The sequence below is a fragment of the Ambystoma mexicanum genome, chromosome 3q, assembly GCF_040938575.1.
Source record: "Ambystoma mexicanum isolate Mex_15411 chromosome 3q, UKY_AmexF1_1, whole genome shotgun sequence".
Lineage (NCBI taxonomy): Eukaryota > Metazoa > Chordata > Amphibia > Caudata > Ambystomatidae > Ambystoma > Ambystoma mexicanum.
Window position 1 is genome coordinate 1,134,898,206 of NC_090926.1, and position 19,885 is coordinate 1,134,918,090.

The 19,885-nt window shown below is 44.0% G+C and overlaps 1 protein-coding gene across 3 annotated transcripts in view; it reads left to right on the top strand.

Moving 5' to 3' along the window:
• Nucleotides 1-19,885, top strand: part of LOC138447680 (adhesion G protein-coupled receptor E1-like) — a 908,650-nt gene that overhangs the window by 676,269 nt on the left and 212,496 nt on the right. For all 3 annotated transcript variants that reach the window (XM_069603943.1, XM_069603945.1, XM_069603944.1), the window contains one exon: nucleotides 13,329-13,400. In XM_069603943.1, the coding sequence (XP_069460044.1) occupies nucleotides 13,329-13,400 (72 nt within the window). The remainder of the gene's footprint in view (nucleotides 1-13,328; nucleotides 13,401-19,885) is intronic.

Sequence of the window (19,885 nt, forward strand, 5' to 3'; positions counted from 1 at the left end):
CCTCTCTTGCTCAGCTGCCATCTCAAAACTTCTGTTTCCTCGTGTGCTCTGTCTTGCTCAGAATGTGCTCTGCCTTTTATCCGTGTGGGGAAGTATAATGGAAGTCAGGTGTGAGTGATTGTCGATAATTGCCGAACCTCGCCTGACCATAGTATTGGGACATGTCAGGTACACAGCTTGGGTGTTAGTCTGTTTTCCCTTAGAGTGGGCTGTCATTGAGAAAGTGTTTGTGTTGTAAAAGGGGAGCGGGGTAGAGTTACTAAATATCCAACCGGTAAGATGGTGTAAAGGTGTTACAGGGAAGGGGATATCGGATCTCACTATCCCACTCCTACTCCCCAAAGACCCCCCACCCAGGTGATCCTTCCGCACTGGTCCACACCCAGTAACTAGATTCAAAAGCGATGGCTCTGTTTTTCCTCTGTCTCTCTCCAGGATGCCAGAAGCATTTTCCTGCCTAATTAGTTGTCCACACCACCCTGCTACGTGAATTCCATATAATCTGCGGCACACGTGGACGTGCCTGTGCAAGTGATATTTGCTTTCAAAACTCTCTAGAGCAAGATGAATGTCTACCGACTACATTTGGCCTTTCCCAACAACTGTTAGCTAATTGGGCTGTGCTGACCTTCTTTAAAGGAAACAGTACACTCATTTTCCCCTTTTCTTGCTTTTTTCTTGCAGTATTGAGTGCATTATCCACATTTTCCTGCCTAATTTGTTGGCCACGCCCCCTGCTACGTGAATTCCATATAATTTGTGGCACACGCGTGTGTGCGCACATTTAGGGTTGCCCCTGCAAGTTCTGATTGCTGGAACAGGATACGCGACAGCACCTGCACGGGACTGGGTGTCTTGTCAATTGCCACCTGTTTGCTTGGTCATGAGCAGTCTTTCTGTTCATATTGGTGCTCCCCTTTTTGCTGATTAGCATCTATATGAGCTCAGTCTAATTGCATATTCTCTGAAGATCCTTTACTGTTAGATCTAGGTAGCGAAAGCCTTATCAGTCTGGTCGGCGCTCCTTGTGCAGTGTGGAAAGTAATTGTGTAACAAGTTACCGTGCCTGTGAGCTGGCGAGCAGTTAGACTTTTAGAGCGTGCGCTCTACTTTCTGTGCACAGGTAGTACTCCATCGTGTGCTGTATGCTGATGGAACATAGATCAGCGGAGCCTTTGTGCCCCATTAGTAACAAACGCTCACTCATGGCCAATCCCGCCTTTACCACATCTAAGAAGCATTCAGGTTCAGTATTACTGGAACAACCTCAACACCCCAGCAGGGCCTGTGCCCGTAAAATCATCTCTAGTCCTGGGCTAGTCCTGGGCTGTTAAATGATGCGAAACTGGCCAATCTGACCAGTTTCTTTAGCAAAATTGATTGGAGTGAAAATGTTAATGTGTGTCAACTCAGTGCGATTGACGAAGAAAATAGCCTGTGTGAATTGGTAGAGGAACTAAGCTCTAACCTTCCATGTATTGGATCCAAGCTTTTTTCTGAAGTGCTGTGAATTCCTATTGAATGGGTGAGTGATAGCTGTACTCCCTTGATAGGTTTTTAACCCTTCAGATGGGAGCGAATGTATAAATAGTGAGGTGACCATGAATGTAGTAGAAGCAGCATCAACGCTAGGATTGAAAGTGTGTCCTCCCTGCCGCCCCGTCCCCACTGTTGTTACACTGGAAGTGCTGTCTTTTAGGGTGATAGCTGAAAAAGGATTGACACAAACACTAACAGCTCCTACTGAAAGCAAGGTAGCATCCTATGACCCAGATGTAGAGGGCTTTGCGCAAGCTGACCAGGTAGTAGAATCATTAGGCAACAATAAAGATGTTGATATTTTTTCTAAAAATGATCCCCTTAATCCTGTAGATCAAGATACCAAATGAATGAAAGTGGCGCCCTTATGTTTAAATGAGATAGATCTGCCGGACAATTCTACTATTAGAGTTGAAATTGACCCCACCACTGGCCAGATAATACAAAAATATGTATTCACTAGTTTCGATATTTCCCCCTGTGTAGCTATGGGGAATAATACAGAATTGAACTTGCTCCCTGCCAGTACATTTGACTATCAACCTGATATGAGCTCGGTTAGCATGAGATCTGGTGAAATGTTTGAAGCCTTAGAACATCTTCTGACAACACTTGTTGACAAGTGTGGCAATATGGAGTGCAAACTTGATGTTCACTCCCTATTGCTACATAAAAGTGTTAATAAAGGCAGAAAAGTTCTTAGAGATAGTAGTACAAACACAGAGATCTCCTCTCCAAAAAATAATATATAAAAACCCATAATGAGTATGAAGAGTACGGATACTGCTGAACAATTAATTGAAGCAAGTGGAGGATATAACATCACTCGGAAAAAAACAAGTCCCAATATTGAAATCAAAAGACATGAAAATAACAATAGGAATCATAGTAAATTGAAAAAAACTTAAATAAAAAGAAAAGAAAATACTCACAAGCAGTGATGTGTAGCGATAGGATCATCCCGCACATCAGTAATGGATGCATCATTGTGGACAGCTTGTCATCTCACATAGAGAGAGACATATCTGAATCCCAGTCACCAGTGAATGCAACTAAACGCCAAGCACAGAAATCCATCCCGCTCTCTAGCGAACCCTCTAGTGACAGGGCGATTGCTGTTGTGATACATGCTACTCCTGAGAGACCACCACCTACAGAACCTATAAAAACTATGCTCACCAACTTTACATCTTTCTTAGCGAGTCCAGTACAGAAGGAAGTTTCTCCATCAACTGTACACTGGCAGGGAGCTAGGAAAACTACTGTGAAGCGAAAAAAGAAGGCAAAGAAAGATACTGGGATATTGGATACAGTGTTAATTGTTATACAGAATATTTTTGAAGAAACAAGAGATAGAGAATGTGCTAACAATGAAAGTGCTTGAATCCCAATTAGTAATCCACCCATTCCTAACTGTATGAAACCTGTTGTGGAATCTGCAGTAATTGAAACTCACCATGAGTTAATAGACAAGATTGACAAAAAGGATCACATGAAGGACCCACAGAACTATACACATTCTCTCCAATTTCAGGCCATAGAAAGCACTAAGGAACTGGTCCTGTTGAATAGAACACATATCTTAGAACTATGTCAATCAATAGTCCCACTGCGTATGGTGTCATCCAAATATTTCAAAATAGTCGATCAACCAGTGACTTCTGCGACAGTGACCGTATGGTGCTCAGATATTTCTATTCTTGAGTACATTCTAACTCAGCGTAGCCATTTTAAGAGTCTTGGCTAGTCTTGTAGTGAAATATCAATAAGCAGTGAAGTATTCGACACGCTGTTTGAATCCCGCTTCTGATAGAAATAAGTATATACAATTGGCTGACAACAGTGAAAAAGATAAATATGAGATAATCAGGCAGCCTACAGCTGCAGCTAACAAGAACAAGGAGAGTATGCTAGGAGTAGACCAACTAGGAGAGAAGCTCGAAGGCTACTGGCAATGTTTGCCGGTGGCTTTTAAAACACACTTTGAGAAACAGACCTGATGACATTGATGTGATGATGTTGTGGAATACAAGAGGAAGCTATCACTACTTAGGCGAAGATGGCCTGCTTGTCAATATTCAAAATGTTCTTGTGGTAGCTCTACAAGAAACATGGCTTTATGAACAATGTGAAATAGATGGACGCTGTACAATACAACGCTTGGCAAAAAAGGGACCCAGAGGCCGGCCAAAAGGAGGACTATTGTCCTAAATTAGGCACCCTTGGACAGGATCGAATACGAATCGGTCTACTGCTATGGTGTTGGCAGTATCTGTAATCTGTAAACCAGCTAAAGATCCCTCCAATGCTAGTGATGAATATTTACAATCCATCTACTGGAGCATACAATAAAGTAAATATTGCGACAGTCACCAAGATCTTGGAAGAAAGTGATCCAAGCACTCCAATCATAATATTAGGTGACCTGAATGCTTAGATTGTATATTCCAATGAGTATGTGGATGGTAGGCATTCATCTGGCCCTCTAGAACATGGCTTCTCCAATACACAAGGCATACCATGGGCAAAACTGTTTCTTTAACACCAACTGATTATGTTGAAAGGGAACTCGCTTAGCTACTATAAATGAAGCTCTACACGAGTAAATGGGCATAGTTTGTCTACAATTGACTGTCATGATGCCTACCTCCTCCAAGGAGCCAGGTCCGACCCAGCGACCCCAGAGGCAGGCATCATTTTCCCCAGGGGAGTGCCAGCGGGCCCAAGCTGGGGCCCTTTGGACGCAGTTCTGGCGCCTTAGGCGCCAGGTTCATGTTGGACCTCTGTCCTGGCGCCTTAGGCGCCAAGCTCATAAAGCTAGACATGTGTTCAAGTGTTTTAATGTGCACTTACCTGATGCAGACCATACTGCCACATCCAGGCCGTCTTGAGGCCTCAATGGAACTACTTTACCTGTGGGACTACTTTCCACCCGGGTGTGGTCGGGGAAGGATACATACCTGATCGGAGGAAGGATACACACTTGGGACTTCTTCCAAAGCTATTTAAACCACACCCGATCAGCAACTCACGCTTCGCGTTGTTCTGCTCCTCGCAGCTGGACGCTCACCGTGTCAGCTCCTGCATCTGGACTTCAGCCACGCCTGTCAGCATCCTGTGTCACCTGCAAAGGGAGACAAGAGAACTTACCAGCTAAATCTGCACCACGGAGACATCACCGACGATCCTGAAAGGGAAGACATTATTTTTAAAAGCATTTTGTTACGATCGCTGCAGCGCTGCATTTCACTCACCTTTCCTGGGTTCCTCCATCTTCAGCAGCGATCATCCGGATACACAGCCACTTCCCAGAGCCTAGAGAAAAAGACAAGAATAAGAGGTGAGAGAAGGAAGGGAATAAGACTTACCTGTTGGGTCATTCCCATTTCATTTCGGGTCTTGCCGCTTCCAGGCATTTTCCGGACCCCGGCCCCTATGGGGAAAAAAGACAAAGACATTGAATGAGCGTATGCAAAGACAGTTCCTGAGCGCTCATCCAGAACTAACCTGCCGTTTACTGGAACTGGAACTGCATGTTTCACTTCGGGTCGGTGCCATATCTCCGGCATTCCGAATCCCGGCCCCCAAGGGGAAAAAAGACATAAGCATTAGTGCTTGCTGCAAAAAGACAATGAACATTATTATTAAGCTTGGACTTTTGAACTTGCAACAGAACTTTTACAGAGCCTTATCTGAATAGTCAAGCTTACCTGAACTCCCATCAATCCTCAATCCAGTGAAGTAACTGGGTTTCAACGCGCCCCTGCATCAGAAGCAGGATGGAGAGCTCATCCTTCCTGACCCTAAGGTGAGACTTCACGGGGAATCGTGGAAGGGTATCGTGGAGGGTTGGAAGAGAGTGGGAGGCTTGAGCATAACTCAGTCAGTAGGTAATACTCCCTTTTCACGCACAGGGGAATATTCCTGCGAGCCGGAGAAGCCAGAATAGAGGGCCCTTCCTGTCCATCTTCAGAGTCCTGCGCTTCACCATTGAAGAAGCATCAGCACTCGAAGCCAGACCTGCGCCTCTGTGGGAATCAGGTGAGCGTTACATTGACTATATGGTAATTAAAACGAAATTGCCAATTTCTTGATACTAGACAAGGCAGTAGGATGTCGTGAGGAAAGGGATCATCTGTACCTACTGTTCCCAACTATCAGAGAGAACTGTAAGCATCAATTAAATGGAAATATGGGCATCAGTAATAAAGGAAATAGAATTATTTGGAATCTAACTAAATTGGAAAAAGGTAAAACTGTAGCAGAACGAGAATTAACTAGATTTATAGAGAACACAGTGTATCAAATAGATAACTGTGATGAAATGGTGATACAAACATTTGAAAAAATATTAGGAACCATTAAAACAGTGACCATCCAAAAATGCAAATACCTAAGTACTAGCGAGAGATGGAATGCCAGTCATGCTAAGGGGAAAAACTTTGATAGAATTATACATGAGGCCAATAAAAAACTTAGAATAACTATTCACGATCTAAAGAATACTGATTGACACAATGCCATGTGGAAAATAAAAGTATCTAAAATACGACAGCACCAATCACTCAAGGCAAATTAAATTTGGCGTACTGTCGCCTCCTTTGCCAAGAGTAATAATAATCAGGGCATATGGTCAGTGGTTAATGGCTCAAGAATACTGGAGTCTTGGTTCTCAGGGTATCACTACTGTGATGAGGGCGATCACTCCCGAGGAATTCATGACTCTACAAACTCCCTGGACTCCACCCAGCCCTTAGACAGCTCCCGTTACCTTGAATTAATAGCTGGAGCATTACCGGTTCTTCCTGGTGTCGTCTCTTCGGGGTTCCCCCACATACGTCCTCTAAATTTACTTCTCCAAGTTCTTACTTCTCGATGCGGCCCTGCAGAGCTGGTTCGTCAGTCTCAGCATCGTTAATAGAGCCGACGGTCCCCGTCCCCCTCCTAGAGGTCATGCCACCACCAAGTTTCTTACTTCTCCACAACATGGCAGCCTCTTTCAGCTTCCTCTGATCTAGAGACCATCAATCTCTCTGGACTCGGGTTGCCGTGGATTTGAACTTCCTGGGCAGTGCAGGACGGACGCCAGCTTCTCTCGCTGCTCTTCCTGCTGCCTCCTTTTGTTAATCCTTCTTTGCTTTTCACTTGATATGGCAGGGCCTGCCCCAGCACAGCATCAGCATTCACGGTTAATCTCTTCGAGATGATCTTCATGTCTTCCAGTGGCCACCTCGTCCCAGTTCTTAGATGATTCCTTTCACTAGTAATCTGTATGTTTGCTTAGTTCTTCTTCGTCTCAGTGTCATTAGCTGTTAGGAAAGATTTCATAATTGTATGTAATTTTCCCTCCATGTGTCAACCCCCAAACTTTTTGCTGCTGTTTTAACACTATTGACTGACTTTGCCAGAGAAGCACAGCCCTCAGCTGCACTCCTCTGGGCTTTCGCTCACTTTTTATGGGGAAACTGACATGCCCTTAAGACAGCCAGTACTGAGAGACTTTGTTTCCCTTAGTCCTTTCCTCATGTTGCAGCTTTTGTGCAACATGTAACAAGTGTGCAATGTATCTTACCATACAGCACACTTGGGTCTCTAGTCATTTCCAAAGGCCCTAGAAACTCTCGCTGGACTTTTTATGAACTGTGCAGATGTGTCATGGACAGGACTGCTGGCAGCTATCGTTTTCTTATATTTTTAACCCTTTCCTGCCATGTTAACCGCGTTTACCACGTTTGGCACGAATACGTGGCCTGGATCCAAAATGGCCATGCCACGAGGTTCTTTGTCCTGTCCTTTGGCCATCTTGCCCCTTCACCTGCACTTTCCCGCAAAACCCAATGCTTTCGCGGGCTTCTACATGCCTTGTGTGTGTGCCTCGAGGATGTGGCTGGGATGTCTGTTCCCAATACACATCCTGGGTGCCAGAGAGTCTGGAGTGTCCTGAATACCTGGGACCACCGTGGTCCATGATTGGTCCACGTATGGGGTGAATGTTTGTGAACAGATCTCCCATTGGGTCCTCTCCGTTTTGGCATGAAGGGAACTTTGGATAAGAGGAGGCTGAAAACACTGCTACCATGTCGATCTCCAGAGTTCACACCGAACAAGGGATAAGGAGCCAAGTATCCTGCAACAAGAAGCCGAGTCAAAGAACCGCTGGTGACCCGCTGGAAGGGTTGGCACCCTGAGCCCGCTGTCGTCCCGTTGGACCCCTCTGCCTCTGATCGTGGGATCAACTATTCTCGGCACCTTCATCAAACCCTGCAAGTAAGCCTTTTTCGGAAGTGTCCCTGGCCCAACCAGTGGGCTGACCAGCTTACATGGGACCTTTGCTCTGTCGCCGCCGCCATTTTGAGGAGGCACTCGAAACTTGGTATACTGCTATCTCCGTGTCCACGGCACCCTCACACCGAATTTCGTACACTTGGCATTCCCAGGTCTGAAGTGAGACGAGTGCTGCCGGACCGGAGTAAACGCAGTTACTGTGTTGCCCTGCTGAGGCAACGACATGTGCAAGTTCACTGCATTTGTGACCCCTTTGCCCCTGAAGCCTGCTGCAGTGGAACTGGGCCGATTCTACCCCCCTGAGCGGAGAAATCGCCACTGTCCCATTTGGGAATCCTCGCTGCAACTTGGGAACTACATGGTGTTGAGACATCCTGATTGTCGCATTCAAACCTGCAAGCGAAGTGGACCGTACTGGCGAAGTTTCGGTCTGCCTGCATCGGGGACCAGTGAGTAGTCCTTACCCCAACCGGTGGCCCCTAACGCATGAGCCCATTTTTACGCACAAGAGGCCCCTGAGGGCCCCTTTCCTTTCCACAGCTATTGCGAAATAGCAACTCCATCCCTCACTCTCAAGCTGGCTCTGCCCTCAAGTGGCAGGTCCTTCTTGAATAGTGGGAACTTTCTCTTCATCGCTTTATCCACCTTCCTGAGCTGCTAGAGACCCTTGTAGAGACCCTATTTTGTCTTTTGGCACAAGCGCGTGCATGTACTATTGAGCACAAGGCTCCTCTCTTCGTAGGGCTTGGACTGCCTCTTGTCAAGGGTTTTGACCCATGTTGAATCAATAGACTGGGTAGATGTGGGGATGAGCTGTCGCCGCCCATTATTCTATCCCAGAACAAACTAAATCAATAGACTGGGTGGATGTGGGGATGAGCTGTCGCCGCCCACATTCACGCCAGAATCCAGGAGAACTGCGCAGTTGGCACAAGACCACTCCAAAGATACAACCTTCTTGTGGGGGGTTCCACATCACCACTCTACTGTAAGGATGCCATCAAAACAATGTTAAGCAAGGGTCCTATTCTATCAAGAAGCAAAAGACCACTCTATTTAAATGCAGTAATTCAAGACAGATCCCAAAAATGGATGGAGTACCGACAAATTCCACAAGGCGGCGCTAGCGGTCTAAACTCTGACAGGAGAACTGGCTGACAAAGGGACCTGAGTTAACAGGGACTTCAAAGCATGTTGGTTAATTGAAAATCTTAGCCACCTGCTGTTCCCAGAGGCCAAGAGGCTGGGAAACCTTAACACCTCAGAGATTCCCACACCAGGAGTCAGGATATCACATGACCCTGTTGATTGATTGAGGAGAGACTTCCAGGCAGCCTGCTGGAGCCCACACAAAAGGCTCTTTCAGTTGAATGGGGTATGTTAATTTTGAGTGTTTCCTGTCAACAGCCCTCTGCCAGCAAGGAGAGACATGTGATCACTGACCCACCCAGACTTCTGGAGGCGGACCCAAACACTTTGGGGAGTTGAATTGCAACAAATATATATTTTATAGAAACATTGATAACTCTTTGTAACCAGATGACAGAAATGTGCAATTTGGAGACCCTTAATCTAAGAAATGTACCTTCAATTTAAGACTAGATTCAACTTTGTATCATGTTCTGGGGCAAAACCCCGCTAATTATGAATATTGTAGACACTGTATTTAAGCTAGAGACATGATAAGTTACTGGGATATATGTGGAAGGGAAATGTACCTTTGTATAATTTTTGATGAAAATCCCATATTGCAAAACCCACTAAAATCGAAAATAAGTTGCCATTTTTGAATGCAAGCGCCTGGAAATGCCAGGGTCGGAACAGAGACTACCTTAAGCAAGGTGTAATATGTACATGTAATTTCAACAAATTGTGTATCTGGGAAATATGTATTTGAATCAAATATAGATTTGTGGGCAAATTGACCAGGGGAGGATCCTCTGACCCATAAACAGACCTCATCATGATGACAATCCATTTCCTTCCCCCAATCATGGGAGAGGGGAGAATTGGGCCAATGACAAGTAGAGAGGGGCAGGCGCAGTTATGCCATGCACACACCCACTTCCAAAACACATAAAAAGAGACTTCTGGGACAGGTAGAGAGATTCATTTTCCAGTTCTGCGGAGCATTTTGGCGGCAGACATCCCATCCAGACAGAGACCAGAACCAGGCACCCATAGACTACAGAACTTTGAACCTAGAAGGCCCACTGCAAGCAAAAGTATTCTCAGCAGGCCTTCAGAATCCAGCAAACCTAACCAAACTATTCAACAGCCGGGCGAGCTGTTTGAATTCTTTGCCAAGAACATTTGCCAGAGACCAGACCAGAGATCCAGAGAACCACAGGCCGCTTTATCCAGAGAGCTGACCCAGACCGCTGTGAGCAGAACCAGAGATCCGGATCGATGTGAGCAGAACCGGTGCCTGATTGACCCGCCGAGCAGAGAGAACCGCCGCTGGACGTGTTGACCAGATCCGTGACGAGGCCCATTCATTTCAAAATTAGGAGTGAGTATCCGCCAGAACTGTGCAGAACCCAATCTCTTAGTTAAAATAATCTAATCCAAACTATTTTAACCTAAGTAGAACTGCCTCCTAGAAATCGTGTCATCTGTCATTTTTAAAGCTGCACAACTGTCACCTGTCAATTCTGCAGCTGCAAGATGTCACCTGTCATTTTGAGTTTTACTTTAAATCCGAAAATCTACCTTTATTAAACTGTCTGTATCTCTGGAACCGTTTGTCCTAGGAACGAGAAAGCTTAGAATCTTCCTTATACTTTTACCGCAATCGCGGTTTACGCACTCGCAAAATTTACAGCGATTTGCGATTTGGCCTGATTTCGTCATCTGTAAAAAGATAGCCGCTTTTGCCTGAACTGCTAAAATTCGTTTGCAACCTAATAACCATCCCTGAACCATAGTTAGGGCTGACCTGAACTGATTTAAAGTGTCTACCACTCATCCTGAATCTCTAGAGGGAATTAAAATCAGTTAACACATTTTCCCATCCATTGCCATCACGTTTAAAAGCATTTTGGGCCTGTGTTTCAAACTTCTACCTGTTGTCTAAGCTTGCTGGGGGGGGGGATGAATTCCGTATTGTATTTGATTGTATTCCTGAAGACTGTGTGTGTTACTTCCTTCTCCTTGCATTCCATATAGGGGGGTGAATTGCCACCAGGGGAAAAGTGAGCATATTATCTCTTGTGAAACCATATCAGTTTATTTTCTGTACTGCATTTATTCCACCTTGCATTTCCTTGAAACCATAAAGCATTTCAGCGACCTCATCCTCTATACTACTTCTAAGTAACCAAATCAGTTTACCAGTAGAACATTATCCATTGTTGATCACTGTCATATTTTAAGTGTGATATCCAATATTAATTTATTATAAAAGTGTGATAGATATATATTGTTATATTTCTCAAATAAACCTTTTAAATTTGCAAAACAGACCTACTTCTTGGCTCAGTGGGGTCAGGGGGATTCTAAGAGAGGGGTGTTATATAAGCGTTGTCATCCAGAGTACATGAACTGGACCTAAAAATATATCAATAAGGGTTTCCCTCAGCATCCCAGACTAGGCATTGACTTAGCTGTAGTGTTGAAGTGAAGCCGCTTAAAACTATTAGTCAGGTGTATTCTTGATGGGGAACTGGGTCTAAAGATTACTTGCACTGCCTGTTTTCCTCCCCATCTAGTTGGTCTACATATTTCGTGCTTTTAACCCCTTATACCCCATTGGTCTTGTATATATATTGTGTTGATTATGATGTATTGGTTTAGTCTAGTGTTACTGTGATCCTTTGCTATGGTCTATGTTACAAAGGCCTTGTAAAAAATGTGTTTATATTTTTAATATAACACCTGTCTGGAGTAATTTGTAAGTGTCCTTGCTTTGTGTGCTCATTGAGATCTTTCAGTCACCCTCACCCCTCCCAAGACTTAGTCTTGACCCCCTGCCATAGCTACCCTGATTGGTCTGGCTTGTTCAGAGGTTACCCTGTTCCAAGAAACTAGGTTGGCCTTCTGAACCTCTGCCGCTCCAGGTCAGAGTTCAGAAATCCTTCTTAACATTAGCCTTTATAGATGAGACAGGAGAAAACCTCACAATAACACACAGTGTTAGTTTCTAATTGTGAAAGGGAAGGAGTCAACAAGGATACAGCTTCCGGGGGCAATGATTTAGGGAGCTCTTTCCATGGTTGGGAGTCCCTATGCCTATGGGGAAAGTTTTTCCCTATGAGGTCCTCCTTCTTTTTAACACTCCAAGGGGGATTATTGTGTAGCCGCCTCACCTGCCTAGCCCCATAGGGAAGAGATCCCCTATGGGGAAAAGTGACGAGATCCGGTGAATGTCCCACTGCTCAATCACATCCCTGCTTTTCTTACCAATCCAGATCTCTGTACCTGTCCATCAGCTCTTCTGTGATCACTGCATCTTTGCTGATTCCGCACATTTGTCGCTCACTAATTTCTTCCTTGGAATATCAACTTGCTTCAATCTCTCTTCACAACTCACTCTCTCTCTCTGCATTGTCTGCCCCCGCCTCACTCTCTCCCTGTCATCCTCTCCATTCCTGGACCACTTTCTGTACTCGTGGTCACTGTTACTACAGAGCATCTCTCATCCCACAAACTTTCTCCCCAACCAAGTACTCTCAACCCTTAACTTGGCTGATCTCTGACCTCACCCTCCTCTCTTCTACGGCCTGCACTTTCTAGCAAGGTCGCTTCTCCTCTCTCTAATGTTCTATAAATATATGCAACCCTGTTCACCACCCGACATTCTCTACCCATATCTTACCTACTGTCTGTTCTGGTCTCCCTCCCACTCCTTTCGATCCCCTATTGCTCTCTTTGTGCCTCATACTTCTTTATACCACAATGACTGCCTAGCTTGCTACCTTTCTTCCTGGTGGTATTTCTCTCCACTAAATTCTCTCCTCTACCGTTCTTTTTCTCTCCCACCACAGACTCTAATCACTACTTCATCTTGCTCACTCAGCTTTAAACTTCTTACAGCTGTCCTGCCTTTTACACCTGCCATGCTCTAAACCTTGTTCAAATTGCTAAGGAATAATTTGTATGCAGCCAAGCATTGACCCAAATCCCATTCCTCCCTTCAAAGTCTATAAATTAGATAAAGATACACTGGGTAATAATAACATTCACTATTACAGGACTTAGAAGAGGGAGGAATCCAGCATGATGTGCTATACAAGAACACCAATTAATATTATACTAAATTAATGCCCACATTCTATTCCTTATGATTGGCCATGCCATAGTCAACATTCCAAGTAATGTGCTAAATGGAATTGCTTGTTATATATATTGTGGTTATGTTTTTCTTGAGTATGAATGATGTCTTCTTCAATTGCCTGGTTACTTCAAACTTCAATTTGTTTTTAAAATGAATCTTTTCCCTTATTCGAAGCTGAATAATTTGCCCTTTGAACACCCATAACCAGGCTCTTATTCTCTCTTTGAAGGGTGCACTTTGCGCTTTGTTGCAGTTCATCAGGGAGGCAGGTGAGGAGGAAAATGCCACAATTGTACTTAAGGTATGGAACTTCAATTTATAATAAATTGCTTTTTTAACTTACATCAGTTATACTGTTCAAGACCTTTGTTTCAATAATATTTACATACAAAAATATATGCTTCCCGATGTGGATAAGGAGTGATCCTCCGGGCTCGCTGTCCTCCCTGAAGCGCAGTAACACCCTAAAGATGAGCGAGCTTTGAAACCTGAACTCAGAGAGCGGCCTCAAGAAACAAGGTGAAAACAGACAGGCCTGAAGTAGAATACCAGACTGTGCGTAATCAAGACAAGACACTTAGGAATACTTCTGTTTTGCTGTACTAGATTAATGTTGGTCCTTTGAAGACCAGGTTTATGGAACGTTTTCTTTGGGACAAATCCTTGGAAATGTTTGGTATTAGTTTAGGGCAGCCAGGGAGGCTAATGACTTTATAAAACTAGGTATTAGAACTATGAGTTGGCCTTACATTCTGAGACACTTGCTTTATAGAATAAGGCGTCTTGATGAAGAGACAAGGAGTCATGGCCCACGGAACTACATCTCCCAAGATGCCTGGCAATATACACCATAATCCTGGGACCCCGAAACTGTCAGCACATTGTAAGAAATGTAAATGCCATCAATCCTGGTAAATAAAAGCTGAATTTTACTTGAATAGAAGCAAGCAATAGAGACCGTGTGTACTCTGTGTAGAGAGACTGCTGGATACTGTGGACCCGCCCCACTCCTTGAAAGAGCTTCCAAGATGGAATCTCCCTTCACAAACACGTTTGAAACCTCGCTGACCGTTGTTAGCTGTAGTAAAGATTCTCAGATAATTAACTAATTTAAACTTTGTATAATAATGAGGAACAGTACAATCTACACAGGGTATAACCAATCAATTTTGAGAATTCAAACACCACTGAGGAATAACCTATCAGAAATCATCCTAGGAGCTAAGTCCCAGTCCAGGCAATATAAAAGGGCCTGGGAAGACTCACTGGATTCCTGGAGGATGCAGACGTGACTATTCATCCAAAACAAGGTGCAGTCCCTAGAAGGAGGTCAGCAACGCAATGCTGGCTGGTAGAAGTCAGTCTTGATCTGTAGAAAGCTTGGAAACTCCAGACGGAAAGCTGTCCAGATCTGGAGTCCTTGAGTAGCGAAGCCTTCCAGAGTGTTGGAAAAGCACAGCCACCCTTGAGGCAATCGGAAAACCCAATCCTTACTTTTGACCCTAACATAACCAGAAAAAAGAGTGACTGATGGCAGGAGGGTGACCCTATTTCATCTACCTGACAAACACATCAATGGGAGGCAGGGACTGTTGAAAAAAAAAAAAGTTAAAGTCCAGGAGGGATGGTCTGAAAGGCATGAGAAAGTTGATATCCTTGAGGATGTCACGCTGCAGGAGGGAGCAGGTGGGAATTCTAAGAAAACTATGGACTACACGGGATCTGTGGAATCCTGAGAAAGTCAATAGGGAAGCCTGCTTCGACGCCTGCTTCGACGCTTGATCCTCCCAAGAGACTGAGGAAGTCGACATGCGATTTCTATGGGGCTGTGGAAAACCCTAAAGATGAGCGAACTTTGAAACCTGAACTCAGAGAGTGGCCTCGAGAAACAAGGTGAAAACAGACAGGCCTGAAGTAGAATACCAGACTGCGAGTAATCAAGACAAGACACTCTCCTTAGAAATACTTCTGTTTTTCTGTAGTAGATTAAGGTTGGACTTTTGAAGACCAGGTTTATGGAACGTGTTCTTTGGGCCAAATCCTTGGAAATGTATGGTATTAGTTTATGGCATCCAGGGAGGCTAATGACTTTATAAAACTAGGTTTAGATCTATGAGTTGGTCTTCCATTCTAAGACACTAGCTTTATAGAACAAGGCATCTTGAGGAAGATAAAAGGACTTGTCAGGGGAGGATAAAGATTTATGATTCGAATCAGAACCAGCAATAATGATAAACTCTGGTAACCCCACTTTATATCACTTCAACCCGTAGCACTCATAATTGTATTATTATTAGCTTTTCCTCTAGAACATATAGGTATTGATTCAACCACTTTAAACTGCAATCTTATCAATACAAATCCTTTGTTTGAACCATTTAAACAATGTGTCACTTGTGTCATTGCTCGCCCTATTCACGGAATGGCTAATGATATTGTACAACGAACAGCACAGTTAAACCTCAGGCAGAGCAATGACTTGCCATGATTTGCAGAAAGCTATTCCCGCATGTCTTATCCCTGTTCATCGCATGAACAAACCTTTGACTAAAGTATGTAGAGTATGAGCTGAAAGCCACAATCATCCTAAAAGCCACACAAGGAAGTACTCAAAGCTGTGGTTGATGTCCTTGAGGGCCTGCTGCGGAAGGTACTGCCACCTAGTTTTAGGAATGATGCATGTGAACTCTCTAGATGCCTTATATTAGGGACAATTTTCAACCATTACTAACCTGCCGGTGCCTGAATATATGGTTACCAAAGACTAATATTCATTTATGGAGATGCACTGCTAGCTTTCTACTGATATTCCTGATGTGTGCAAAGAATGCAGATGCTGTATGGGTGTAGTTAGTAATTGATTGCTTTTTCTGCTTAGAGTGAGATCATCTCTATTGAGGAACCAGACTTAACCAGACCTCCAAGCTACAAGTCTGAATCTAGTTGGCTGTTTCTATTCAGCTTTTTGGTTTTCTTTGAGCTCTTTTTTGACCACGTCTTGTCAGTGTGCAGTTGCATATAGTTATACTCAACTGTGCTGAAGGGCACCACTAGCCGGAATGTATTTATTTATTTATTTAAGTTTTTATATCTTTAGCAGACTTTTGTTATTATATATTTGTGACATCATTTATTTAAGTTTAAAAACGTGAATTGCATTACAATAATAAGATCAGTACACATATGCATTAGTGACAGTAACAAACTAAAGGATGAATGGAGTAAAGTCAGATGGACACAGTTCATTTTATCGCATGCAATGTTATGTTATTTTGCTAGACTTTTATACGGTGTACCTCACCACGTAGTGGTCTCAAAGTGCCGAAACCCTGTGCGAGTGGAGGGAAACTGTGACTGCGACCAGAGTGGCAACCAGATATATGACATATGAATTATTAAACCGGTAAGGGAGTTATCTTATCATTTTCAAGAAAAGGCCCCGTAGTAACTTTAACTTGGAAAATACAATTGTTAAAAAGCTCAGTGCTATTTCAAATGAGATGTGCATATTATTTGATATCTAGGTATTGCGTGGAAGAGAATAAAGTATATGGAGAAAAGGCATTAATATAACAGGTGTGAAGAAATAATAGTGCGAGAAGTAGGTGTTCGGAGAGATTGCTCTGTTTGCAACCTTCCCTCCATAGTTTATATGGACCCCCTTTCTTTTTGCGCTGTTTTTGATCCTGTCATTACCGTTTACAGGGCAGTGAAGCCTTCAGCTTCACTTTCCTGGCTTTTGCTTATTTGACGTGGGCAAACTGATCAGTCCTTAAGACTATATCGGTACTGGGAAACTATATTACCCATTTGGATATTGTAACTTTTTAACATTGCACACCGCATCTTAAAATGCAATGCAATGGGGATACTTTTGTTTCACACCAGCTTTTTACACTTGTGATTTTTGGTAACTTTTATACGTACATAAAGACAAGCTAGTGGAAGCAGAACATTGTTTACCATTTTTGCATTCTTTTTAGTGAGCACATTTGCATTTTCTGCGTCTGGCTACTAAATGTGACTAGTGCCCAAAATTGCCATGCCACGAGATTTTCACTTGTTCTTTGGGTATTGTTGTTTGGCCTGCTTCATGCTTTGCTAGGTCAGGAAATCCCATATACAGTCATTCATTTGCAGGGAAAGGTAGTGCTGCCTTGTGTGTGTGGGGCTCAAAATGTGGGTGGGACTGGCTGGTCCCATTCCCTATCTGGGGAGCCAGAGAGTGAAGGTGTGGGGCATGAGTGAAACCAGCAATTGTCCCTGATTGGACCACTGCTGACTGTTTGAATGGTGCAGATCCTTGCCATTCGTCGGCTGGGGCGTACCTCCAACCGGGATTTTGGATGAGAAGAGAACTCCTGCAACCATTTCTTCAAATCAGAAATGTAGCCAAGAATTCTGTGTAGAAGAACAGCCGACAGAAGATCCAAAGACGACTCCCGAAGCGGCCTAGCATCCCTTCCTGTGTTAAGCCATGTTGGACTACCTGATCTTTGAAGACCCTGAGCGGAGTTCCAGCTCTTGGACTAGTTTGACCAACTAGTCTCGATGTGTTCTCGAGGATCCAGCCATCCTGAGCCTCCGGAAGCGTCCCAGCTCTATTCAGCTCTCTTGTGGGCTATCTCGCTAGAACCATCGCTTTTCCGCAGTTGCACTGGGAACTTTGGTAGTCGCCAGCTTGTGGTACAAGTCCCCTTGCACCGAATTTCAGCATCCCAGCATCAAGGAATCAGCTTCTTCAACTGTGACTGGGATAACTCTTGCCATCATCTGTGTGCTGTGGCTGTTGCTGGAACTCAACTGGCTCCCGTCCTGAGGCGGCCTGCAATATTGAATCTTGCATCTCTTCATCGCCATGGGTAGTATCTTTCATCTTTGCCTGACCAGAAGAATCCTTGCAACTAAAGCTCACCTGGGCACCTACAACAGCTGGAAAACCGACCTCCAGCGACCAACCTAACCCCCACCAGTCGATCCATCTAGTAATCTGGGAAAATCACACTCAGGGGGGTAACTAAATGCAAAGCATTTTCCCCCTGCCCCCATAGGATAACCCATTGAGAACCAGTCTCTTTTTATCCTTTTTATTCTGTCATTCCTTTCCACTGTCTTTTGGTCATTGAACTTGGGTAGTACCATCTGAAAGATAAGAACCCATTTTACTCACTAAGTAACTTTGTTGCATATCTTATTTTGACCGATCACCACCACAGGTAACTTTCCTGCAACAGGTACATTCTGGGGGGAAGCATTGTGGCTCCTATGACTTTTTGGCACAAGACCACATTCTTCTTAGGGATTGGACTGCTGAAGCTAGTGAAAATCACTTGTGACTTGGTTCCATTTTCACTGCATTACTTTGCTTACCTCGTGTAGTGTTTAAGTCATTTGTTTGCATTTCAAGAACCTATGGTAATTCTATATATGTTTATTATTTATTATTGTGCAATATTATCACCGGCGTCTTTCATTTTATTTGTGTGATCAAAGGCCTAGAATGAATACTGTATGTTTATACATACCTGTCTAAACCAAATTATTGTGTGCTTCATGGTGTGCACCCATTGTGGACCCCTGGCCCCACACACACTCTCATGAGCAGCCTTGGTTGCTCTCCATTGCTACCTTAACTGGGTTTTGGCTAACCTCTCAGAGTTTCTGTGATCACTATAACTAGGATGTCCTCCTGAAATCTTTCCACCAGGCCAGTTCTAGAAAACCATCTTAACAGTAGGGGAAAAGAGAACAACAGTCAAGTTCACAATCATGAACACTCTCATTCGGCCCACCATGGAGAATTCCTGCGGAATGTCTGTTTCTGCTGCCGGTGTATTCCCCAATAATTGTTTGGCTGATCTGCACTTAATCGATGTGGAATGGTGATTGTCTTCAAGCACGCAGAAAACCTCAGGAAAAATGCCTATATTCGCCATCACAACTGCTCTTCTTGAGGTTTTCTGCACAATTCTCATGTTTCCCTCCATCTTTAAGCAAAGCTGCACAGCCAAGAGAAAGGATTTTCTCCCACTCCTGGCAAGATCTAACCAAACAACAACCATGGCTAGATCTAGCCAAGCAGCCTAGAAAAGCATTTCTGATAAAAAGAACATGGCCTCAGAAATGGTTTACCAGGGTAGCTTGGTTGGTCAGTGGTGGCCCAGGATCTAGCTGGGAAGAACGCCCAATCATGAAGACTCTGCTCCGAGCAGAATCACCATGAGTATTGGCATCATCTGCCAGCGTTGTCTACGTATGCAGATATCACACGCATGAGGATGCATGCTAGGTAGCCTTGTCTCCAGGAGGATTGATAGGTGCAGGAAGAACACACAGAATGCTATTTTCTTCAACATTTCCAACATCTGCTATGAAGAGAAGACGGCCACAGTGTCCATTCCACTAGTACTTCTGTTCTTGACACCAGAAACTGACCTTCTGTTTGTTAAGGGCACATAGTTTTTTGCCAAACTCTCCTTTACCTTGAAGCAGAGATCTGTGTGGTTTTGAGCATTTCTTTACAATATCATGTATGTCTGTGGTATGTGAGTGCTTTACTAGGTGCATCTAACAATCCTATTTAGAATCCTTCCTTAGTCTGACAGCCAGCAACTACCTTTAGGAACCAGGGTCTAGCTCTGTGCTTGCCACCATATCGCTCATTCTTATGCCTTTGGGCTATCATCAGAAATGAGCTTTCACTAGTCCTATCTCTCTTACACAGCCTGAAATCATGTTCTAAAGGCTCTCCCACAGTGCAATTTGCAGGCAGATATTCTGCAGAAT